At 48.9% G+C, this 16,871-nt stretch overlaps 1 protein-coding gene and 2 non-coding genes across 4 annotated transcripts; all 3 read left to right on the top strand.

The window, feature by feature from the left end:
- The first annotated feature begins 5,146 nt into the window (after positions 1 to 5,146).
- LOC136534687 (uncharacterized) lies at positions 5,147 to 7,110 on the top strand. 2 transcript variants are annotated; one of them, XM_066527073.1, is made up of 4 exons: positions 5,147 to 5,563; positions 5,966 to 6,227; positions 6,321 to 6,594; positions 6,866 to 7,110. In XM_066527073.1, exons 1-4 carry the CDS (start codon positions 5,319 to 5,321, stop codon positions 7,108 to 7,110), a joined length of 1,026 nt encoding a protein of 341 aa, XP_066383170.1. In that variant the 5' UTR covers positions 5,147 to 5,318. The 2 variants fall into 2 exon arrangements, with proteins under 2 accessions (XP_066383170.1, XP_066383169.1); XM_066527072.1 differs by having other exon boundaries at positions 5,148 to 5,563; positions 6,863 to 7,110.
- A 9,125-nt stretch (positions 7,111 to 16,235) lies between these two features.
- Positions 16,236 to 16,322, top strand: LOC136534690 (small nucleolar RNA U61). The gene has a single exon (XR_010778785.1). It is a non-coding gene; the product is annotated as a small nucleolar RNA U61 (small nucleolar RNA).
- Positions 16,323 to 16,428: 106 nt separating this feature from the next.
- On the top strand, positions 16,429 to 16,517 carry LOC136534691 (small nucleolar RNA snoR14). Its single transcript, XR_010778786.1, has one exon. It is a non-coding gene; the product is annotated as a small nucleolar RNA snoR14 (small nucleolar RNA).
- The last annotated feature ends 354 nt before the right edge of the window (positions 16,518 to 16,871 follow it).

The following is a 16,871-nucleotide window of genomic DNA, read 5'->3' as shown; positions in this document are numbered from 1 at the left end:
CTCTGCCGTTGACCGCCGCCTCGACTCCTTGGAGCAGTTTGCCTCCACCCAGTACACCACCGCCATCGTCGCTAACAACTAGGGCGGCCACTTCTCTGAACGCGTTAGTGAGCTAGAGGAGCATGTCCATGATCTGGAGATGGTCCGCTACGTCGAGATCCAGGACGAGCGCGACGAGCGAATTACCGCCCTTGAATCTACCTCTGAGGCATTCACCGCCTGGCATCCCCGGATCGAGAGCCCCCTCTTCACCATTCGCTCGGAGGTGGACTGGCTCTCCAAGCTCTAGGATCGATCCAGCATTGCTCCTAATGGTGGATCTCCTGAGCCCAAGGGTATTCTAGAGTTGGTCGTCGGGCGCGCACCTGCCGGAGCAACGACCGACTGGCCCAGTGGGCACGGCGTCGCCTCACCAACACGGGATGCGGGGTATGGTTCGGTCACGACCATAGCCCCGTTCCTGACCAATGGTATGTTACCCACACCTAATCCTCCTCCGCCGCTGTTACAGTTCCATTCTCCGCCTCCTCCACCACCATATCCTCCTCCTCCACCTTCGCTTCCGTACCCTCCCCAGCCTCCTCCCCCACTGCCGAACCCATACCCCTCACCATACTACCAGCCATCTCTATTTCCGCCACCGCAATTTTCTCCCCATCCCAATCCACAACACATACCTCCTCATCCCAATTCCCAGCAGCCTAATTACTTTCCCCATCAAGCCAATCCAAATTTAGGCCAACTCCCTAAGATGTTGTTTCCTCAATTCGATGGGGATAATCCTAAGCTGTGGCTATCCCGTGCTCGTTCCCACTTCGAAATGTACTCGGTTCATCCATCGATCTAGGTTCGCGTGGCCACTCACCATTTCACCCATGCCATAGCTTGCTGGCTTCAATCTATTGAGTCTGAAGTCTAGAACATATCCTGGGAGTCATTCTCTAACCTCATCCATGAGCGATTTAGCCGTGATCAGCATGAGCTGCTCTTACGCCAACTTTTCCACATTAAACACACTTCCACCGTTTCTGATTATATCGAAAAGTTCACCGATCTTTTTGAACAGCTCAAAGCCTACAATCCTCACCCTGATAACCTCTACTTTACAACACACTTCGTTGATGGTTTACGCGAAGATGTTTGCTCTGTAGTTATGGTTGCTCGACCCCAAAACCTCAATACTGCTTGTACTCTCGCCTTGTTATAGGAAGAGGCGCTGGACCAAGGTGTTTGCAAGGAATTCAAGTGCTCGGAAGCGTCCCTGTTCACTCGCACAGCAACAATCAAGGGTGCTCTGCCCCTGCCTCTTCCACCTTGACGTTCCCAAGCTGTGCAAGATTCGGTTCCTAAGAAGCGAGTGCCAATCAAGTCTACTTCCATCGACGATAAGCTATCCACACTACGGAATTACCAGCGAGCACGTGGACTCTGTGTTCGCTATGGCGACAAGTGGGCTATAGGCCATCGGTGTGCCCCAGTACCACAAGTGCATGCTCTTCAAGAAGTTTGGGACCTATGCTCCGAGGCATTCCCGGAAGCTGCTGATAGTCCAATCCAAGATGCTGATCAGCCCACCGATGTTCAGGCTTTCATGATGCTTTTCTCTGCTGCAGCCTCTGGTTCTATTGCTCCTAGAACAATGCAATTCAAGGGATCCTTGCTGGGCCATGATGTCGTCATTTTGGTAGATTCTAGAAGCAGCCATTCCTTCTTGAGTTCTAGCATTGCAACTGGTCTGCCGAATCTGAGTCTTCTTCCTAAACCAATGATAGTAAGAGTGGCTGATGGGAGCTCTGTTCTCTGCTCTGCTGAAGTCAGCTGTGCTGAATGGTCAGTTCAAGGCTACACTTTCCATTCTACCCTGCGCATCCTGCAGTTGGGCTCTTATGACATGATTGTTGGTATGGATTGGTTATAGGCCTTCTCGCCTATGAGGGTTGATTGGAAACACAAATGGATGAGCATTCCCTATGGCCAGCAACATGTCGTCCTTCAGGGCCTGTTGCCAGATTCTGATCAGCATAGTCTCCTGCAGTTCTGTCACATTACTACTTCTGCTTCTTCATCGGACACCCCTGAGCTTTCTTCAGCTATCCAGCATCTCATTGAAGAATTTTCTGATCTATTCCAAGAACCATCTGATCTGCCACCTCGCCGCCAATGCGACCATCATATCCCTTTGGTTCCTGGTGCTCCCCTAGTGGCTCTCCATTAGTACCGTTACAAGCCGGCGCTCAAGGATGAGATTGAAAAACAAGTTTCTAAGATGCTACAGTCAGGCTTGGTACAACCCAGCTCTAGTGCTTTCTCTTCCCCGGTGCTCTTGGTCCGCAAGAAAGATGGTTCGTGGTGGTTCTGCGTTGACTACCGGATGCTCAACACTTTGACTGTCAAGAGCAAATTTCCTATTCCAGTGGTGGATGAGCTGTTGGATGAGTTGGCCCACGCCCGCTGGTTTTCTTGCTTGGATCTCCGGGCTAGTTTTAATCAGATTCGTTTGGCACCCGGTGAAGAACATAAAACAGCCTTCCAAACACATTAGGGTCAGTTTGAGTTTACTGCCATGGCCTTCGGATTGACCAACGCACCAAATACATTCCAAGGCGCCATGAACACCACTCTCTACCCCTTGTTGCGTAAGTGTGCTTTGGTTTTCTTCGACGACATTCTTGTGTACAGTTGTACTCTCGAAGACCACATTCAGCACCTTCGCCAGGTTTTTACCCTGTTAGCAAGAGACCAATGGAAAGTTAAGATCTCCAAGTGTCATTTTGCCCAACAGTCCATTTCATACTTGGGACACATTGTTAGCCACAATGGTGTGTCCACCGACCCCAGCAAGATCGAGTCTGTCTAGCAGTGGCCTCCACCACAAAATATCAAAGAGCTCCGTAGCTTCTTGGGGTTAGCCGGTTACTACCGTAAGTTTGTGCAGCACTTTGCTACATTGGCCAGACCTTTGACTGATCTTTTCAAGAAGGGATCCATATTCATTTGGACTCCATCTCACCAAGTTGCTATGGATGCTTTGAAGTCTGCACTTGTTTTAGCTTCGGTGCTCGCTCTGCCAGACTTCAGTAAGCCGTTTCAGCTATAGACTGATGCCAGCGATTTGGGTGTTGGAGCAGTCCTGTTACAAGATGGCCACCCCCTTGCTTTTGTTAGCAAAGCACTTGGCCCCCGAACTAGAGCTCTATCGACTTATGAAAAAGAGTTCCTGGCCATCCTAGTGGTAGTCGAGCAGTAGTGTTCATATCTCCAGCACAGCGAATTTACCATCTTTACTGACCAGCGCAGCCTCATGCACATCACTGATCAGCGCCTGTAGACCCAATGGCGGCTCAAGATGCACACCAAACTGGCCGGTCTTCAGTACAGGGTAGTTTACAAGCCCGGCACGTCCAATTCTACAACCGATGCCCTGTCTCGTCATCCAAATCCGCCATCTCAACTACAAGCTCTATCCATTTCCACTCCGGCTTGGCTTGCCAATGTTACCGCCGGTTATGCCTCTGACCTTGAGTCCACCAAGTTGCCCCAGGAGCTGTCTGTCAACCCTCACAGCCATCCACCATTCACCTTGCATCAGGGAGTCATTCGCTACTCAGGCCGCATCTGGGTTGGCAACAACCATCAACTGCAGCAATAAATTATCTCAGCTCTTCATGACAGCGCGCTGGGATGTCATTCCGGGTTTCCAGTCACCTACAACCGCATTAAGAAGCTCTTTTTCTGGCGCGGTATGAAGCAGTCCATCAAAGCCTTTGTTGCTGCTTGCTCAGTTTGCCACCAGGCCAAACCAGATAGAGTCCGCTACCTGGGTCTCCTTTCTCCTCTTCCGGTTCCTGTTGAAGCCTGGCAAATGGTTTCCATGGACTTCATTGATGGCTTACCACCTTCTGGCCATGCTAACTGCATAATGGTGGTTGTGGATAAGCTAAGTAAATTCGCACATTCCATTCCATTACATCATCCTTATACAGCCCAAAGAGTAGCACAGGCTTTCCTCGACAACATCTTCAAAATTCATGGCTTGCCTACTCTTATCATTTTCGATCGTGATCCCATCTTTACCAGCCAGTTTTGGCGCGAGCTCTTTCGTCTTGCCCAAGTCACTTTGGCTATGAGCTCAGCCTACCATCCTCAGTCTGACGGCCAGACCGAACGTATCAACCAATGCCTAGAAACTTACCTACGGTGCTTTGTTCATTCATGCCCAAGACAGTGGTTGAAGTGGCTACCACTTGCCGAATACTGGTATAATACCAGTTCACACTCAGCTTTGGAGAAATCTCCATTTGAGGTATTGTTCGGTCGATCTCCTCGTCATTTTGGTACTACTGAACTTGCTGCTTCCTTTGTGCCGGACGTTGCCTCCATGATGGCGGAGCACACCACCATGCTGGCCTCTGTCCGTCAACATCTCCTTCGCGCACAGCAGCGCATGAAGCACCAGGTGGACAAGAAGCGCTCGGAGCGTTCGTTCCAGGCTGGCGACTTCGTCTACCTTCGTATGTAGCCTTATGTTCAGTCGTCATTGGCGCCGCGCTCCCACCACAAGCTCTGCTTCAAATACTTCGGCCCCTTCAAGGTGCTGTCCAAGATCGGAGCAGTGGCGTACAAGCTGGAGCTTCCACCGACGTCTTCCATCCACCCGGTGTTCCACGTCTCGCTGTTGAAGCCGGCGTCGTCTGCTGTTTCAGCAGTCTCCGCCAGGCTCCCCGACCTCGACACCAACATGCAATTCCCGGAGCGCGTGCTGCAGTCTAGGCTTCATCAACGAGGTACACACTCTGTCAAGCAGTTGCTGATCAAGTGGTCCGAGCTCGACGACGACCTTGCTACCTGGGAGGACGCCGACGTCATCGTGCAGCGTTTTCCTGGTGCTCCGGCATGGAGACATGCCGGCACTCAAGGGGGGAGGGATGTCAGCAAACCTCACCTAGGAACCCGTCGGCAGCTCCAAGGCCCAAGAGGAAGAGGGTCAGCAACACCAGATTGGCTGGGCCGAAATGGGCCTGCGTGACTTGCAACGAGAAGTCCGAGCCGGTGTGAGGTCCATTTCGTCGACTCACTGGTTCGTTGCTGAGAGGGGAGAGTTAGATTGAGTATATCAGTAGGCAGCGAGAGGAAGAGGGGATCAATAACGGAGTTGATGTATTTTAGCAAGCAAGTACTTCTATACTCTTCCTTGAGTCCGGCCGTTCGCTACCGGCGAGCCTGACACCGAGTAATCCAAGCTGACCCTTTCTTCCCCGCCTCCGACCCCGCCCGGCTATCTCATTCGTCGTTCACGGGTTGTTCCTCGCCCCTGACCCATGAGTGCTTCTAGTGCAGGGGAGCCTGCAGTATTTGCCGGCGGATCGCAAGCCGTCTGCGATTCGGCCACGCGATTGAGACAGCCGACACAGAAGCAGAGTATCCCTGAATCGCAGATCCAGGGGATTCAAGAAAATCATCGAGTTCGCAACGGCGACACGCCTGCTGGTGTTGCGATTCCTGGATCTCTATTTTCTGCTTCATCGTCGCAACAGGTCGGGCAACATCAAAATCTCCTTAAGAGGTAACCAATCCATCAGCAACCACTATTTTTATCATTGAATTGCATCGGCGTCGTAGGTGGTGCAGCACTGCTTGAGGATTTTTTGCTGCTTTAACAGGTTTAGGGTGAGAAGACATGGAGCTGTATTTTGGTAGCGAAGTGCTTGCATTCAGAGACATGGGTCATTATGTTTAGTTTTTTTTGTGTGTGATTTAATTAGGTTGAACTGAAGTCGTACTAGTTTTCCATTAGGTTGGAACCATGAACATTGGTAGGCTGAATGAAGAACCATCAGTTTGTCCTGAACGTAGCACGATCTGGCATATTTGATACCTTGGCCCTCGTGACAGTGTGCAGTGATGTTGGGACATCTGTATAGACTTTTCAAGTTATAAATTCAGTATATATCTCGTTTCAATGCAGGAAGAGAGGCAAACACGGTCCAGATTCAAGGATTTCACCTATGGAACAAAGTGCTATTACTGAGGCAATCCGAACTTCTACCAGTCGCAAGGGGCAGCCTGTTTTCCTGCCTGCCGTTGGCATGGAGTTCAACTCAGCCAAAGAAGCAAAAGATTTCTATAGCCTATATTCATGGGAAATTAGATTTGGCATTAGAAGAGGTAGAAACAAAACCAATGGCAACAATTATATAACCAGGCAGGATTTTGTATGCTCATGTGAGGTAATATAGAAAACTACATGCTTACGTTTCTTATTTTTAGTATTGAAAATGCCATTGAAATTGTCCTCATCATTTTTCTAATTGCTAAACCAGGGCCTGAACAAAAGGGAAGCAACATGCAGGAGGACTGGGTGCAAAGCCATGGTTAGGCTCCATCGCACCAGTGATCATGGATGGGTTATTTCTCGGTTTGAGATGCAACACAACCATCCTTGCTCTGCCACAAATGGGCCTAACAAACAGTGGCCATCACATAGTGACATTGATCCGATGACCAAGGATGTTGTTCGAAAGCTTCGTGAAAATAATAGACCTATAGAGAGGGTCTGCACTGGACAGGACGACGACACGCGGACTTTCCCCGAAGGTAAGCATGCAGCCTCTCCCTCATTTTCATGTCAGTTCGCTCCACGGCCAGCCACCTCCTTAACGCAAGATTGCAATACACACGAGTCCGAATAGATATGGCCCTTGGTATAGTTAACAACTTTGTGCTGATGCATTTGGTTCCTTTCTTCTGGCATATACAAAGGTTGTCATGCATCATTTTTGTGGAAACAATATTTTCATGAGTACATCATTAAGTTCCAGTAACAGTTCATTCTTCCTAATAAAACATTTTCTTGCGCATGCAGCAGCTGGTGGCCTGAGCCCGACCCAGATGAGTGACGGGATGGAGGAGGTTCTCGGGACCTCGGGCCTCGACACCGTGGCCCCGAAGGAGGCGCATCTGCTGTGCGAGCTAGAGCGCTCCCTGCGTATCCAGAGGATGGCCACGCCCGTTCCCGTGGAGATGGAGCAGCCCCTGGCGGAGACGGAGACGGAGACAGAGAGGATGAAGAAGCTCCATGTGAAGAGCCCGAGGATCCTTTCCCAGGCATGAGCGGAAGACGGAGGCCTACGGAGGAAGAGATGGATCCGAATTATATTCCATGATGAGGTAGCCAGGTAGGGCTATGGACTTATGGTCTCTCAGTAGCATACATTGTTATGATGTAATATGGTGATAGGTATACTAACTATTTCCCGTGGAGATGGAGCAGCCCTCGGCCGCGACGTCTGGCGGCACGCGCGTGTTGAGGCACCGGAAATGGCCGCTCCCCACGGAGACGGAGATGGACTATGGCGGGCGGTCTTCGGCTCCTTCCGCCTGCTTCCGACCTGACAGGGAGGGCGGGGGACCGCCGATGGCACCCAACATCGAGGCCGGCGGGACTCTCGCACCCGCACCCCAGATCTTCGACAGAGATCTCTCGGCAGTGGGCTGATCGCGGCGGCGAATTCATGAGTTCTCGTCGCCCGTTGTGCTCTCTCCGCGTCTCACAGCATTCCTGCATGCAACAGCCTCCCAGCTTCAGTGCAACAGACTATGGTTGCGGATTCCCTGCTCGCCGCTTCGGAGCACCATCTGCCACTTTGCACAGCTACACGACAGGAGCTGACTGATCTGTCCTGGGAGAACGAAGAAATGAAGGCCGAGCTCCGGAGCGAGCTGAACCTCTTTCGATCCGAAGCCGAGCGGGTCAAGAGGGAGAAGCATCAGTGCCGCGACACCTACGGTCGTGCCCGTGCTGCTCTCCGCCAGCTAAAGCTGGAACTAGAGCCAGGTGAGCTGCCGCATCCGCAGTCCCCAGCGTTGTCGGCCGTAAGGAGCTAGTCCCCAGCGTTGTGACGGACCAATGCCTGAAGGCTGCTCGCTTTGTGGCTCAAGGCACCGCGGAACTCATGCTCAGCCACTACTTGCGGCTGCACCCGCGAGTGGGTATCCAGTTGTTCGTCGAAGCAGTCTTGGAAGAGGACCTGCCCCCTCCAGAGACGGAAGAAGCACAGGCGCTGCACGCCCGGGCCCTCGAGGGTGCACGACGGATCGCCCACCAATGCGTGCAAGTCCAGGCACTTGTCGAAGACGAAGAGGACACCAGTGCAGGAGATGATAAGGACACGCCTGCGATCTCCAATTGTCCTGATCTCATAAGCCAGGGATTATGTCGGCTTGCTGGATTATCTATGCATTGATTAACAAATATCCTCTTGGCAACATTCAGACTTACTCCCTCCGTCATTAATTGGCGTCGTTTGAGGAATTTTTTTCCCCCCAAGAGTCGGCGTCGTTTAAGCCAGGGACCTTGTCCCCAGGCGCTCGCGGCTCCTCGTAACGAAACGTGGCCATTGATGAGGCGCCGTTCTCCCGTTGCTTCGAATACCCCCTCCGTTCCCTCAGGTTACCCATCGTGAAAATGCCCAGCACACTACGCGGCCGCGCCGCCGAGTGGCCACCGCACCAGGTTCACCTGACTTGCTGGACAGTAGCAACTGTTAGTCTCGAGATCTTCGGCACAGGTCGTTGCCGACCACGTACTAACGCTAAAGGTAGAAAAAGAGGGAGAATGGAATGTACACATAGCATAAGTACCAGCGTTGACCGGAGCTCTGCAGAAGGGATAGTAAAACTGAACTCGCTCAATTTTACTAAGTTGCAGTGGGAAGCTATATATACAACTCTACCCATCTAATCCTAGTACACAGATATGACATGCTGCTACAGTGACTAGATGTGACAGCAGGGCTGACTTTGGTACCTACCACTGCTGTGGCTACGTACGGCAGGGGAGCCTTTTTGACGCCAGCCCCTGCCGTGGCTACAGTGCAGCAGCAGGGGAGCCATTTCGGCGTCTGCCCCTGCCGCGCGTACAGGCGAGGGAGCAGCAGATTACTTTACAATTCTTCCCTGGTTCCGCCGCTCCACCACGCCATTCTGCTGTGGCGAGTACGGCGCGGTGTGGTGTCGCACCACATCCTGATCCGCGCAGTACGCAGCGAACTCCACCGAAGTGAATTCTTCGCCGCGATCAGTCCGCAGCACGCGCAACTTTTTGCCGTTTGTGGCTGGCGTGATTGGCCCGTAGAGATCGCCGTGGACGAGCTCGAGAGCGTCCGCCCTCGCAATACTTGGCCGCCTTTGGGAACGACAACCTCCTCTGCTTCTCGGCCAGGCAGTTATCACACAGCTCGCCTCCGTGCTTGATGTGGGGCAGCCCTCGGACCATCTTCTCCAGTTGACCGAGCGCGTCGAAGCTGAGGTGGCCGAACCGGGAATGCCACACACTAGTAGAGAAACGGGTTGTAGTCCCGGTTCTCAACCCCCTTTAATCCTCGTTTTGAAACCGGGACTACGCAATCGGGACTAAAGGTCTTGATTTTTAGTCCTATTTCCTCCAACCGAGAGTAGAGGTGTTTATTGGGTAAAAAAGTTGCAGCTGTGGAGATTCGAACCTACGACCTCTCATTTCAGCTCTTGCATGCGTTACCATCTCACCTACCACCACACATCTAACTTAGATAAGATACGTTTTTCTTTTAAATTCAGTTTGGAGACACCTTTAGTCTGGGTTTGAGACATAAACCGGGACTAAAGGTACCTTTAGTTCAGGTTCGTGTCTCAAACCGGGACTAAAAGTCACACTTTTAGTCCGGGTTCATATCTCAAATCGGGACTAAAGATTCTCGCACTGACGTGCCTCTGACACACCTCGGTAACCATTGGGCAGGGACCTTTAGTCCCGGGTGGAGCTACCAACCGGGACTAAAGGTTTCTCTAGTCCTGGGCGCGAAAAATATCGGGACTAAAGCCAAATTTCGAAGTGAATCAAAAGTTGTTTCTCTACTAGTGACAGCCACGGCTCCTCGGCGTGTCGTGCTGCCAGGCACACTGACCGCTCTACCTTCAAGTCGAGCAGGTACAATCGATTACATGAGCGTTTTACCTTCGCGAGAAGACGTCGCTCCCGATCCCGAATCGTTAGGATCCCGCTCTCGATCAGTACCTCGCATCCGCGCTCGTCCAGCTATCCAATGCTGACGATGCTTGAACGCAGCTACAGGATGTAGTACACATCCGTCAGCGCGCGGTGCTTACCGTTCTGGCACCTGAAGATGATGGTACCGTGCCCTCGGATCGTCACCCTTAAGCAGTCACCGAACTTCATCGTGCCAGTCACGTTACCGTTGAACTCGGAGAATGTGACAGAACCGACCAATTATACGAAATTAAGTAAGAAAATCATCCACCAGAGCAGACGATTGAACAAACTTAAGTCCGTATAACCCGGTAGTCCGTGAAATCACGAAGGATTTCAAACCAACTCGTGTCCCAGCCATGATCGTAATAAGTTTAGCGGTCACCATCACAACTTACATAAAAGTTCACATCACAGATACATCAGAGTTTAAACATAGTTATTACAAACCAGTTCGAATAAAAGTAGCGGAAGTCATTTGTTCAAACCACACACACACTCACGCGGAGTTTAAATATAGTGCCAGCGAATGATCATCTCCAACAAAAGCATCAGATGAGACGTAAGGAATGACTATGCCCATGGTCCTAAGCATCACCCATCGCAGGATAAAGGCAGTTGATACAGTAGCCGTAATACATCTGCCCATCTGCAACAAGTGGGAATAAAACCCTGAGTACGAGAAGGTACTCAGCTAGACTTACCCGACATAACCAAAAATAAATGACACCAAGGATTATGAAGGGCTTTATAGTAGGGTAGCTGACTCATTTGCAAAAAGAAGCATTTTTAGCATTACGAGAACCTTTAGAAAAGCATTTTTGCCAAGTTAATTATTATTAACCTGTCGACTAGATTTGCACCTATACTAGAGTAAACATGTGATTAAACAGATAACGATAACCCATGATCATTAAACAACTTCCTTACTGTCATATTCATTATAACTGTCCAAGTGTTCCATAACATTTACTATGATGAAGTAACTCAAGTCAAGTGCTCACTATCCAGGAGCGATGGCGATTCGAATCGATTCCTAACCAGCTGGTGATTTATTCCTTACACAAACCTCACTCACCCGCTAAAGTGAGATATTGATCACCGAGTCAACTTTCCAGGAATCTCGAGTTTGCCAGGAACCACATGTACCCGGGGGCCGACCGACTGCACTTTGGTCTTATCATCCCGCCCCCGTGTCCTACCACACCTGCTCCGGTACAGTGCGTTGCGGGCAATCTACTCGGCCCGAAAAATCTCCCAGCTTCGCGGTCGGAAGGTACTTTATCCGGCCAGCTAAATGTAAGGCATGCGTTCAACATGACTCAAGGCCAACAACGGTTGGTCCTTAATCGACACAGACGGAAACACTACAGTCCAAAACTCTGCAAGTCTCCATCCGGTCTCAACTTCATTTAACACTTAGTTATACCATGACTTCATAGTCATCCAAGCAGATCCAGGTAACCACCTATAGCTCGCAGGTGACAGGAAATCACCCGACTTCTACCGGTCTAAGCCAGCTAAGCATTGACTCGACTACGGATACCAGGGTAACAAGGATATAGTATAACAAAGGTAAGCAAGGTATAATGCAGCAACGGTTGCAAACAACTCCTGAACGTAATGCATCAATTTAAAGTAAAGTATTTAATTAAATAATTGCAAACCGGGAGAAAAATGCTCCGGGGCTTGCCTCTCTCGAAGGAGCTCGGACGGTGATCGGGGCACTCCGGAAGTTCCTCAAAGTCCTCCTTGTCGGCTTCTGGCACTTCCTGCTGCTGCACCTCGAGCTGCTCCTCTGGCTCCTCGGGTATGACGACTGGGTTCTCGGTTTGCGATCCTGTATGATGCAATGCGCGTAAGTGATTATGCAAACGGTGCATCGAAGGAGATGAATGCAATGGATATGTTTAAATGCAAGGTAGTCAACATCATCCAAGAACTATACTACAAGCACTTGTCATCTACTGCATTCTCTTCTACTACTAATATGTTAAGTTAACATACCTTATGAAATGCTTCAAAGATACACCAAAGCTTTACTAATTTCTTAATCACACTTAAAGCAACACTTGCTTAAACTTTAATTAATAATAGGTTTGAATAGCAACATATATTTCTGATGCTCCTAAAAATCTGAGAAAATTACAGTAGCATAATACTATCCCTAAACAGACTACCATAAAAATTTCATGGCATTTGGATAAGTAAACTATCCTACACAAAAATGACAAGCTATAGCATAAAAATGAGCATGAAATTACTTTGTACTATGAAAAGTGTCAAACAACAGAATTAATATTTTTCGTAGGTTCTTCATAGCATATAATGACTGTGCAAAAATTACCACATGCATGTTTTATACAAAGTTTGCTCTTTAGCAAAAATAACAAAAATCAGCCATTAAAGGCACTTGAACTACACCTCAAAATTTTCCCACAGCACATGCATGAAACATATTTTTCATAGGAAGTACATGACCTAATAAGATTAACAAACTTGAAATCATATTTTTCTGCAGACTATAGATTTTTCTACATATTTTTCAAGTTGTCAGTAATATCCATGGTTAAATAAAATCCTATAGAAAAGTATCCCAAAAATGACATGCAAAAATTTTCCCAAGTAGATCTGATGATAAGGAACCTAGCAAAATTTGTTTCAACAAATTTGGAGCAAGTTTGACCATCCAAATATTTTTCAAACCATTTCAGATTTCAAATAATAAAGAATAATGAAAATCAATTCACTTAAGCGTTACTGGGCCGGCCCGAAAGGACCCGACGGCCCACGACACAGCGCAGCCCAAGCCTGGCTCCCCCTTCAGCTCAGCGACTGACGCGCGGGACCCCCGTGTCAATGACACAAAATAGGGGAGACGGCACACGTCGGCGCGGCGATGATCGAGCTCGCCGACGGTGATCTCCCCGGCGAAACCGACGGCACCAACATGCCCTACGTGAAGAACCGCGTCTATTGGTACTCTAACCATGCTCCCTACTGACCCCTAAGCACCCCAGCCATGGAGCTCGGCGGCTCGGCCATGGCGCACGGCGGTGCGCGGCCGCGTTCCGGCCAGACGGGGCCGGCGGGGACGGTGACATCATTACCCGAGTAACAGTGCGCGACGGAGAAGACAAACGGGAGGCTAGGGAAGGAAGAGAGGAGCTGTGCCGTGCTAGCCACGGCGAGCTCCAACTCCGACGAGTTGTGGTGGCGGCGAAAACTCAATTGGGCCACTACCTCGGGTTCTCCGGCTCGACGGTGAGATGGAACAGCTAGGGGAGGTGAAGACGAAGCTGAGCGCTAACTGGAGGTGGCGATTTCGCGGCGGTGAGCGCGCTGGGCGACGGCGCTTGCTCGGCGTCGATGGAGGAGCCGGCGCGCTGTTGCTGCGAGAGAGGGCGCTGCGGCGAAGGAAATGAAAACGAGCAGGTGAACTGGTCGGGCAGGCGCGCGAGGGCTTAAGGCGAGGCCAGCGGTGCCAGAACGGCCGCGGCGCGTGGCCTGCGCGAGCAGAAGACCGGCGACGCGCGGCATCCACGCGGCAGTGATCTTCTGAACCGGTCGGGCACTGTAGCAGCGATTCAGAGAACGAAAGGCTGACTGACAGCGCCAAAAGACGAGGCTCGATCTCCTAATCCGTTGAGTGTTAGCGAAATAAATCAAAACGAAAATTGTACACCTACATCCCAGCTACAAAACTCATGTAGAGATCACTGTCTAATTAGCAAAGGATAGAGAGAAAAACTATGCCAAAGTCGTGTTCAAGAAACTGAAAACTGACGCTTATACTTAGAAATTTTTAAGTGTTGAAATCAACCCAAATTCTGACTTGTGGGACCATTTGAGCATGTTGTGCACATTTTCATGACTTGGTCACAAAATACTTTTTGTTCCTCATATAATTTGCTACAACTTTGTTTTAGGTTGCTCAGACATGCAAACATTCTAAGTGGCACTTTTTGAACAGTCAAACCAAAAAGTCCTAGGGTCAAAACAAGTCAAACCATGATTTGAAATCTTAATTAGGCAAAATGATCAACATGAACATTGTTCCTAATGACTTTCTAAGCATAGCTAAGATGTTTAACAATATATTTAGCTATACCACACCTTGGTCATACAATAATCAAGCACTAAAGGTACTGAAACGATGAAAAACACTTGAAATGGTACTCTTGTTTCAAAGTCATGTTTCCCATGTTTCAAGTGACATGCTCATGAATGGATGAATGATGCTCATGAACATGAAATGCAAGTGCAATTAGGCAAGAATAACACCAGGGGTGTTACAAACCCTTGCTGTTACCAATTCATGCCCCTTATGGGGATGCATCAGCATCCCATGAACTGGTGACAGGTCAAGGTTCTGAAATCTATCCTCATTCACCTGAGCTGCAAGGCTATTGCAAAAATGCTGTCATCTTGATCTTGTTTATGGTTGTAGTTGGTCTGTCACTCAAGCTGTTCATGTGCCACAACTGTTGTTTTAATTAGGCCGATGATGACACAATAGGATGACTGCATTAGCTGGCTACATGTCACTTTGATTCATGTACTCTCTTTTCTGTTAACTTGTTGCCCTTCTCGGCTTGCCAAACTACTTAATTCTGCTACTGTTCTTAATTTGCTTCTTTGATTATGCAATGTAGCCGGCAATATATGTGTTGATTAAATGGAATTAGTCTGAGGCCTATGTCTTTTGTATATTTTCATTCAAAGTGTTTGCTTCTCTATTGATCATGCTGTTCTTCCATCTCTTTGGGCCAGGCCGAGCACAGCAACTGGCAAACACAATATGTGCTTGGCAGTTGGTAACGGTTGGCGTTTGAGCCCGGCTGAGTATTGGGTCACAAACACCAGCTCGTCTGGGCCGGGCTGAATCGGTCCAGGTGCGCAAACAAGCTGCGTTGCAGCAGTTGGGGCAGACCTGCCCCGGCCTGGTCCGTTTGGGCTGGCTAGGCCATGCTGGGCCAGGTGCGCAAACACGCCCTGGGTGTTTCTCCGTAGCCAGGCTCACCATATGCGAGCAATTACTCAGATAATGACATTGTTAGTGCATGATTAGTGTATATTAATTAGTATTATTGTATTTTAAATAATATTAAGAAATAATAAGGTAAATTAAAAACAATGAAAAATAGTTGCACATAATAAATTTCATAATTATGTTTATTAGCCTTAAACAATAACGATTTATCTCATATAATACATTCTCATGCGAGCAACTAAACAACATCTCAACTCGACTAGTGTGCAAGCAACCAAACATACAATATTACATGCTCTCAGCCTCTCTTCCGAGGGCCTGGCTCCCGTATACGAGCCAGGTTGAGCGCAAACCAATCACGCCCATAGAGCTGTGTCTGCGTGCCTGAAAATGGGAGGCAATTGGGAAGAAGTGAAGAGACGAATTTGTACTCTCGCCGTCACCACGGCGACACTCCTCGGTGCTGAGCTCCGCTACGAATGAGAAAACATGAACAGGCTTATTTGACCGAACGTCTCTCTTTGCCGCCATGCAAAAACTACACCAAGACTGATGTCCCAAAACAATGTACTCCTTCCGTCCACGAAAGAATACAATTCTCACATTTCGAGGAGTCAAACAATTTCAACTTTGATTAAAATTATATAAAAATATATTAACACTCACGAGACCAAATAAGTATCATTAGATTAGTTATAGAATATATTTTTCTAATAAATTTATTTTGAGACATAAATACTAATACTATTTACTATAAACTTGATCAAAGTTAGACTACTTTAATTGACACGTTTCCCATAATTACATTTATATGGAGTACACCTACTCAATCGAGAGAAGCTGCAAATCGCAATGCAAAAGGCAGCAAGCGCGCACGCGAAATTTAGGGAGAGATACCTCGACCACACTGACTGATCTGATGAGGCCCATGGGCCAGGTCGACCGCTGCGCTCTTCCTGGGCCTCGGCCACCAAGCCCATGACATCTAGGGTTTGGTGTCCACCGTTCTGGTCTATAAAACACAGGGCGCAGGGAAAGTTCCCCCCATCGCCACCCCGCCGTCGCTAACCTGCCACCGACGGTTCTTTCGCCCTCCTGCTGTCCTCCTGTTTCTCCTCTTTTTTCTTCGCTATTTCTGTTTGCCGGTTACTATATATCGTTTGGAGCATTTGTTCGCTGTTTCTGTTTGGCGATTACTGTATCGTTATGAGCATTTGTTGGCGATGAGGAAAGAAATCCGTGTGCCGGAGGCGTCCGCCGGACGCCGGTGTTGGTTGCACAAATCCTCTAAGAAGTTCTGAGCCACTTGTTTTTACGTCCTTCTGTCAGATCCAGAGTTGCTTCCTTCGTCCTGGTGCTTCCAATCGTTTGTTCTTAGATATTTGTTCTTTGTGATGAGTTGATTTTCGATGCGAGGTGATGATGCATGTATGAAAGTCTGTCAATCCCCTGATGTCACGAAGTGATGACTCCTCATACATCCCGACAGGCTCTGATCGCATCTGCAGCCGCTCTACCCGCCGCGCTGTATTGTACTTCGATCTTCCTAGTACCTCCTTTGCAATTCGATTGCAATCTGTTGAATTTTTCCTTTTATTTCCAAGTTATATTTTGAACTTGAAACTGGGTTAAATGATTGTACATGTGGATATGGCCCGTTCCATTACATTACCATGACAAGTCTTAAGCTCTTGAACAGGATCACAGCTCTCAAACCACATTCGTCCAGCTCTGGAACAGGATCTCTGCTCTCCAGCCTAATAGGGCCACCAGTATATACCATGATGAAAGAAACACAGGGGATGCGATTATAAAGGATGGTAAAATAATTTATTTACATTTATATATAAAAGG

Source organism: Miscanthus floridulus, unplaced genomic scaffold (assembly GCF_019320115.1).
Source record: "Miscanthus floridulus cultivar M001 unplaced genomic scaffold, ASM1932011v1 os_2181_1_2, whole genome shotgun sequence".
NCBI lineage: Eukaryota > Viridiplantae > Streptophyta > Magnoliopsida > Poales > Poaceae > Miscanthus > Miscanthus floridulus.
Note: the sequence above shows the minus strand (reverse complement) of the source record. Positions and strands in the feature narration are given on the sequence as shown.

Excerpts from the sequence above, each read along its gene's own strand:
- LOC136534687 (XM_066527072.1), top strand. The coding sequence starts at position 5,319 with ATGAGTGCTTCTAGTGCAGGGGAGCCTGCAGTATTTGCCGGCGGATCG. Across the intron at positions 6,228-6,320 it reads ATTTTGTATGCTCATGTGAG|GGCCTGAACAAAAGGGAAGC; the intron begins GTAATATAGAAA and ends TTGCTAAACCAG. Across the intron at positions 6,595-6,862 it reads CACGCGGACTTTCCCCGAAG|CAGCTGGTGGCCTGAGCCCG; the intron begins GTAAGCATGCAG and ends TTGCGCATGCAG.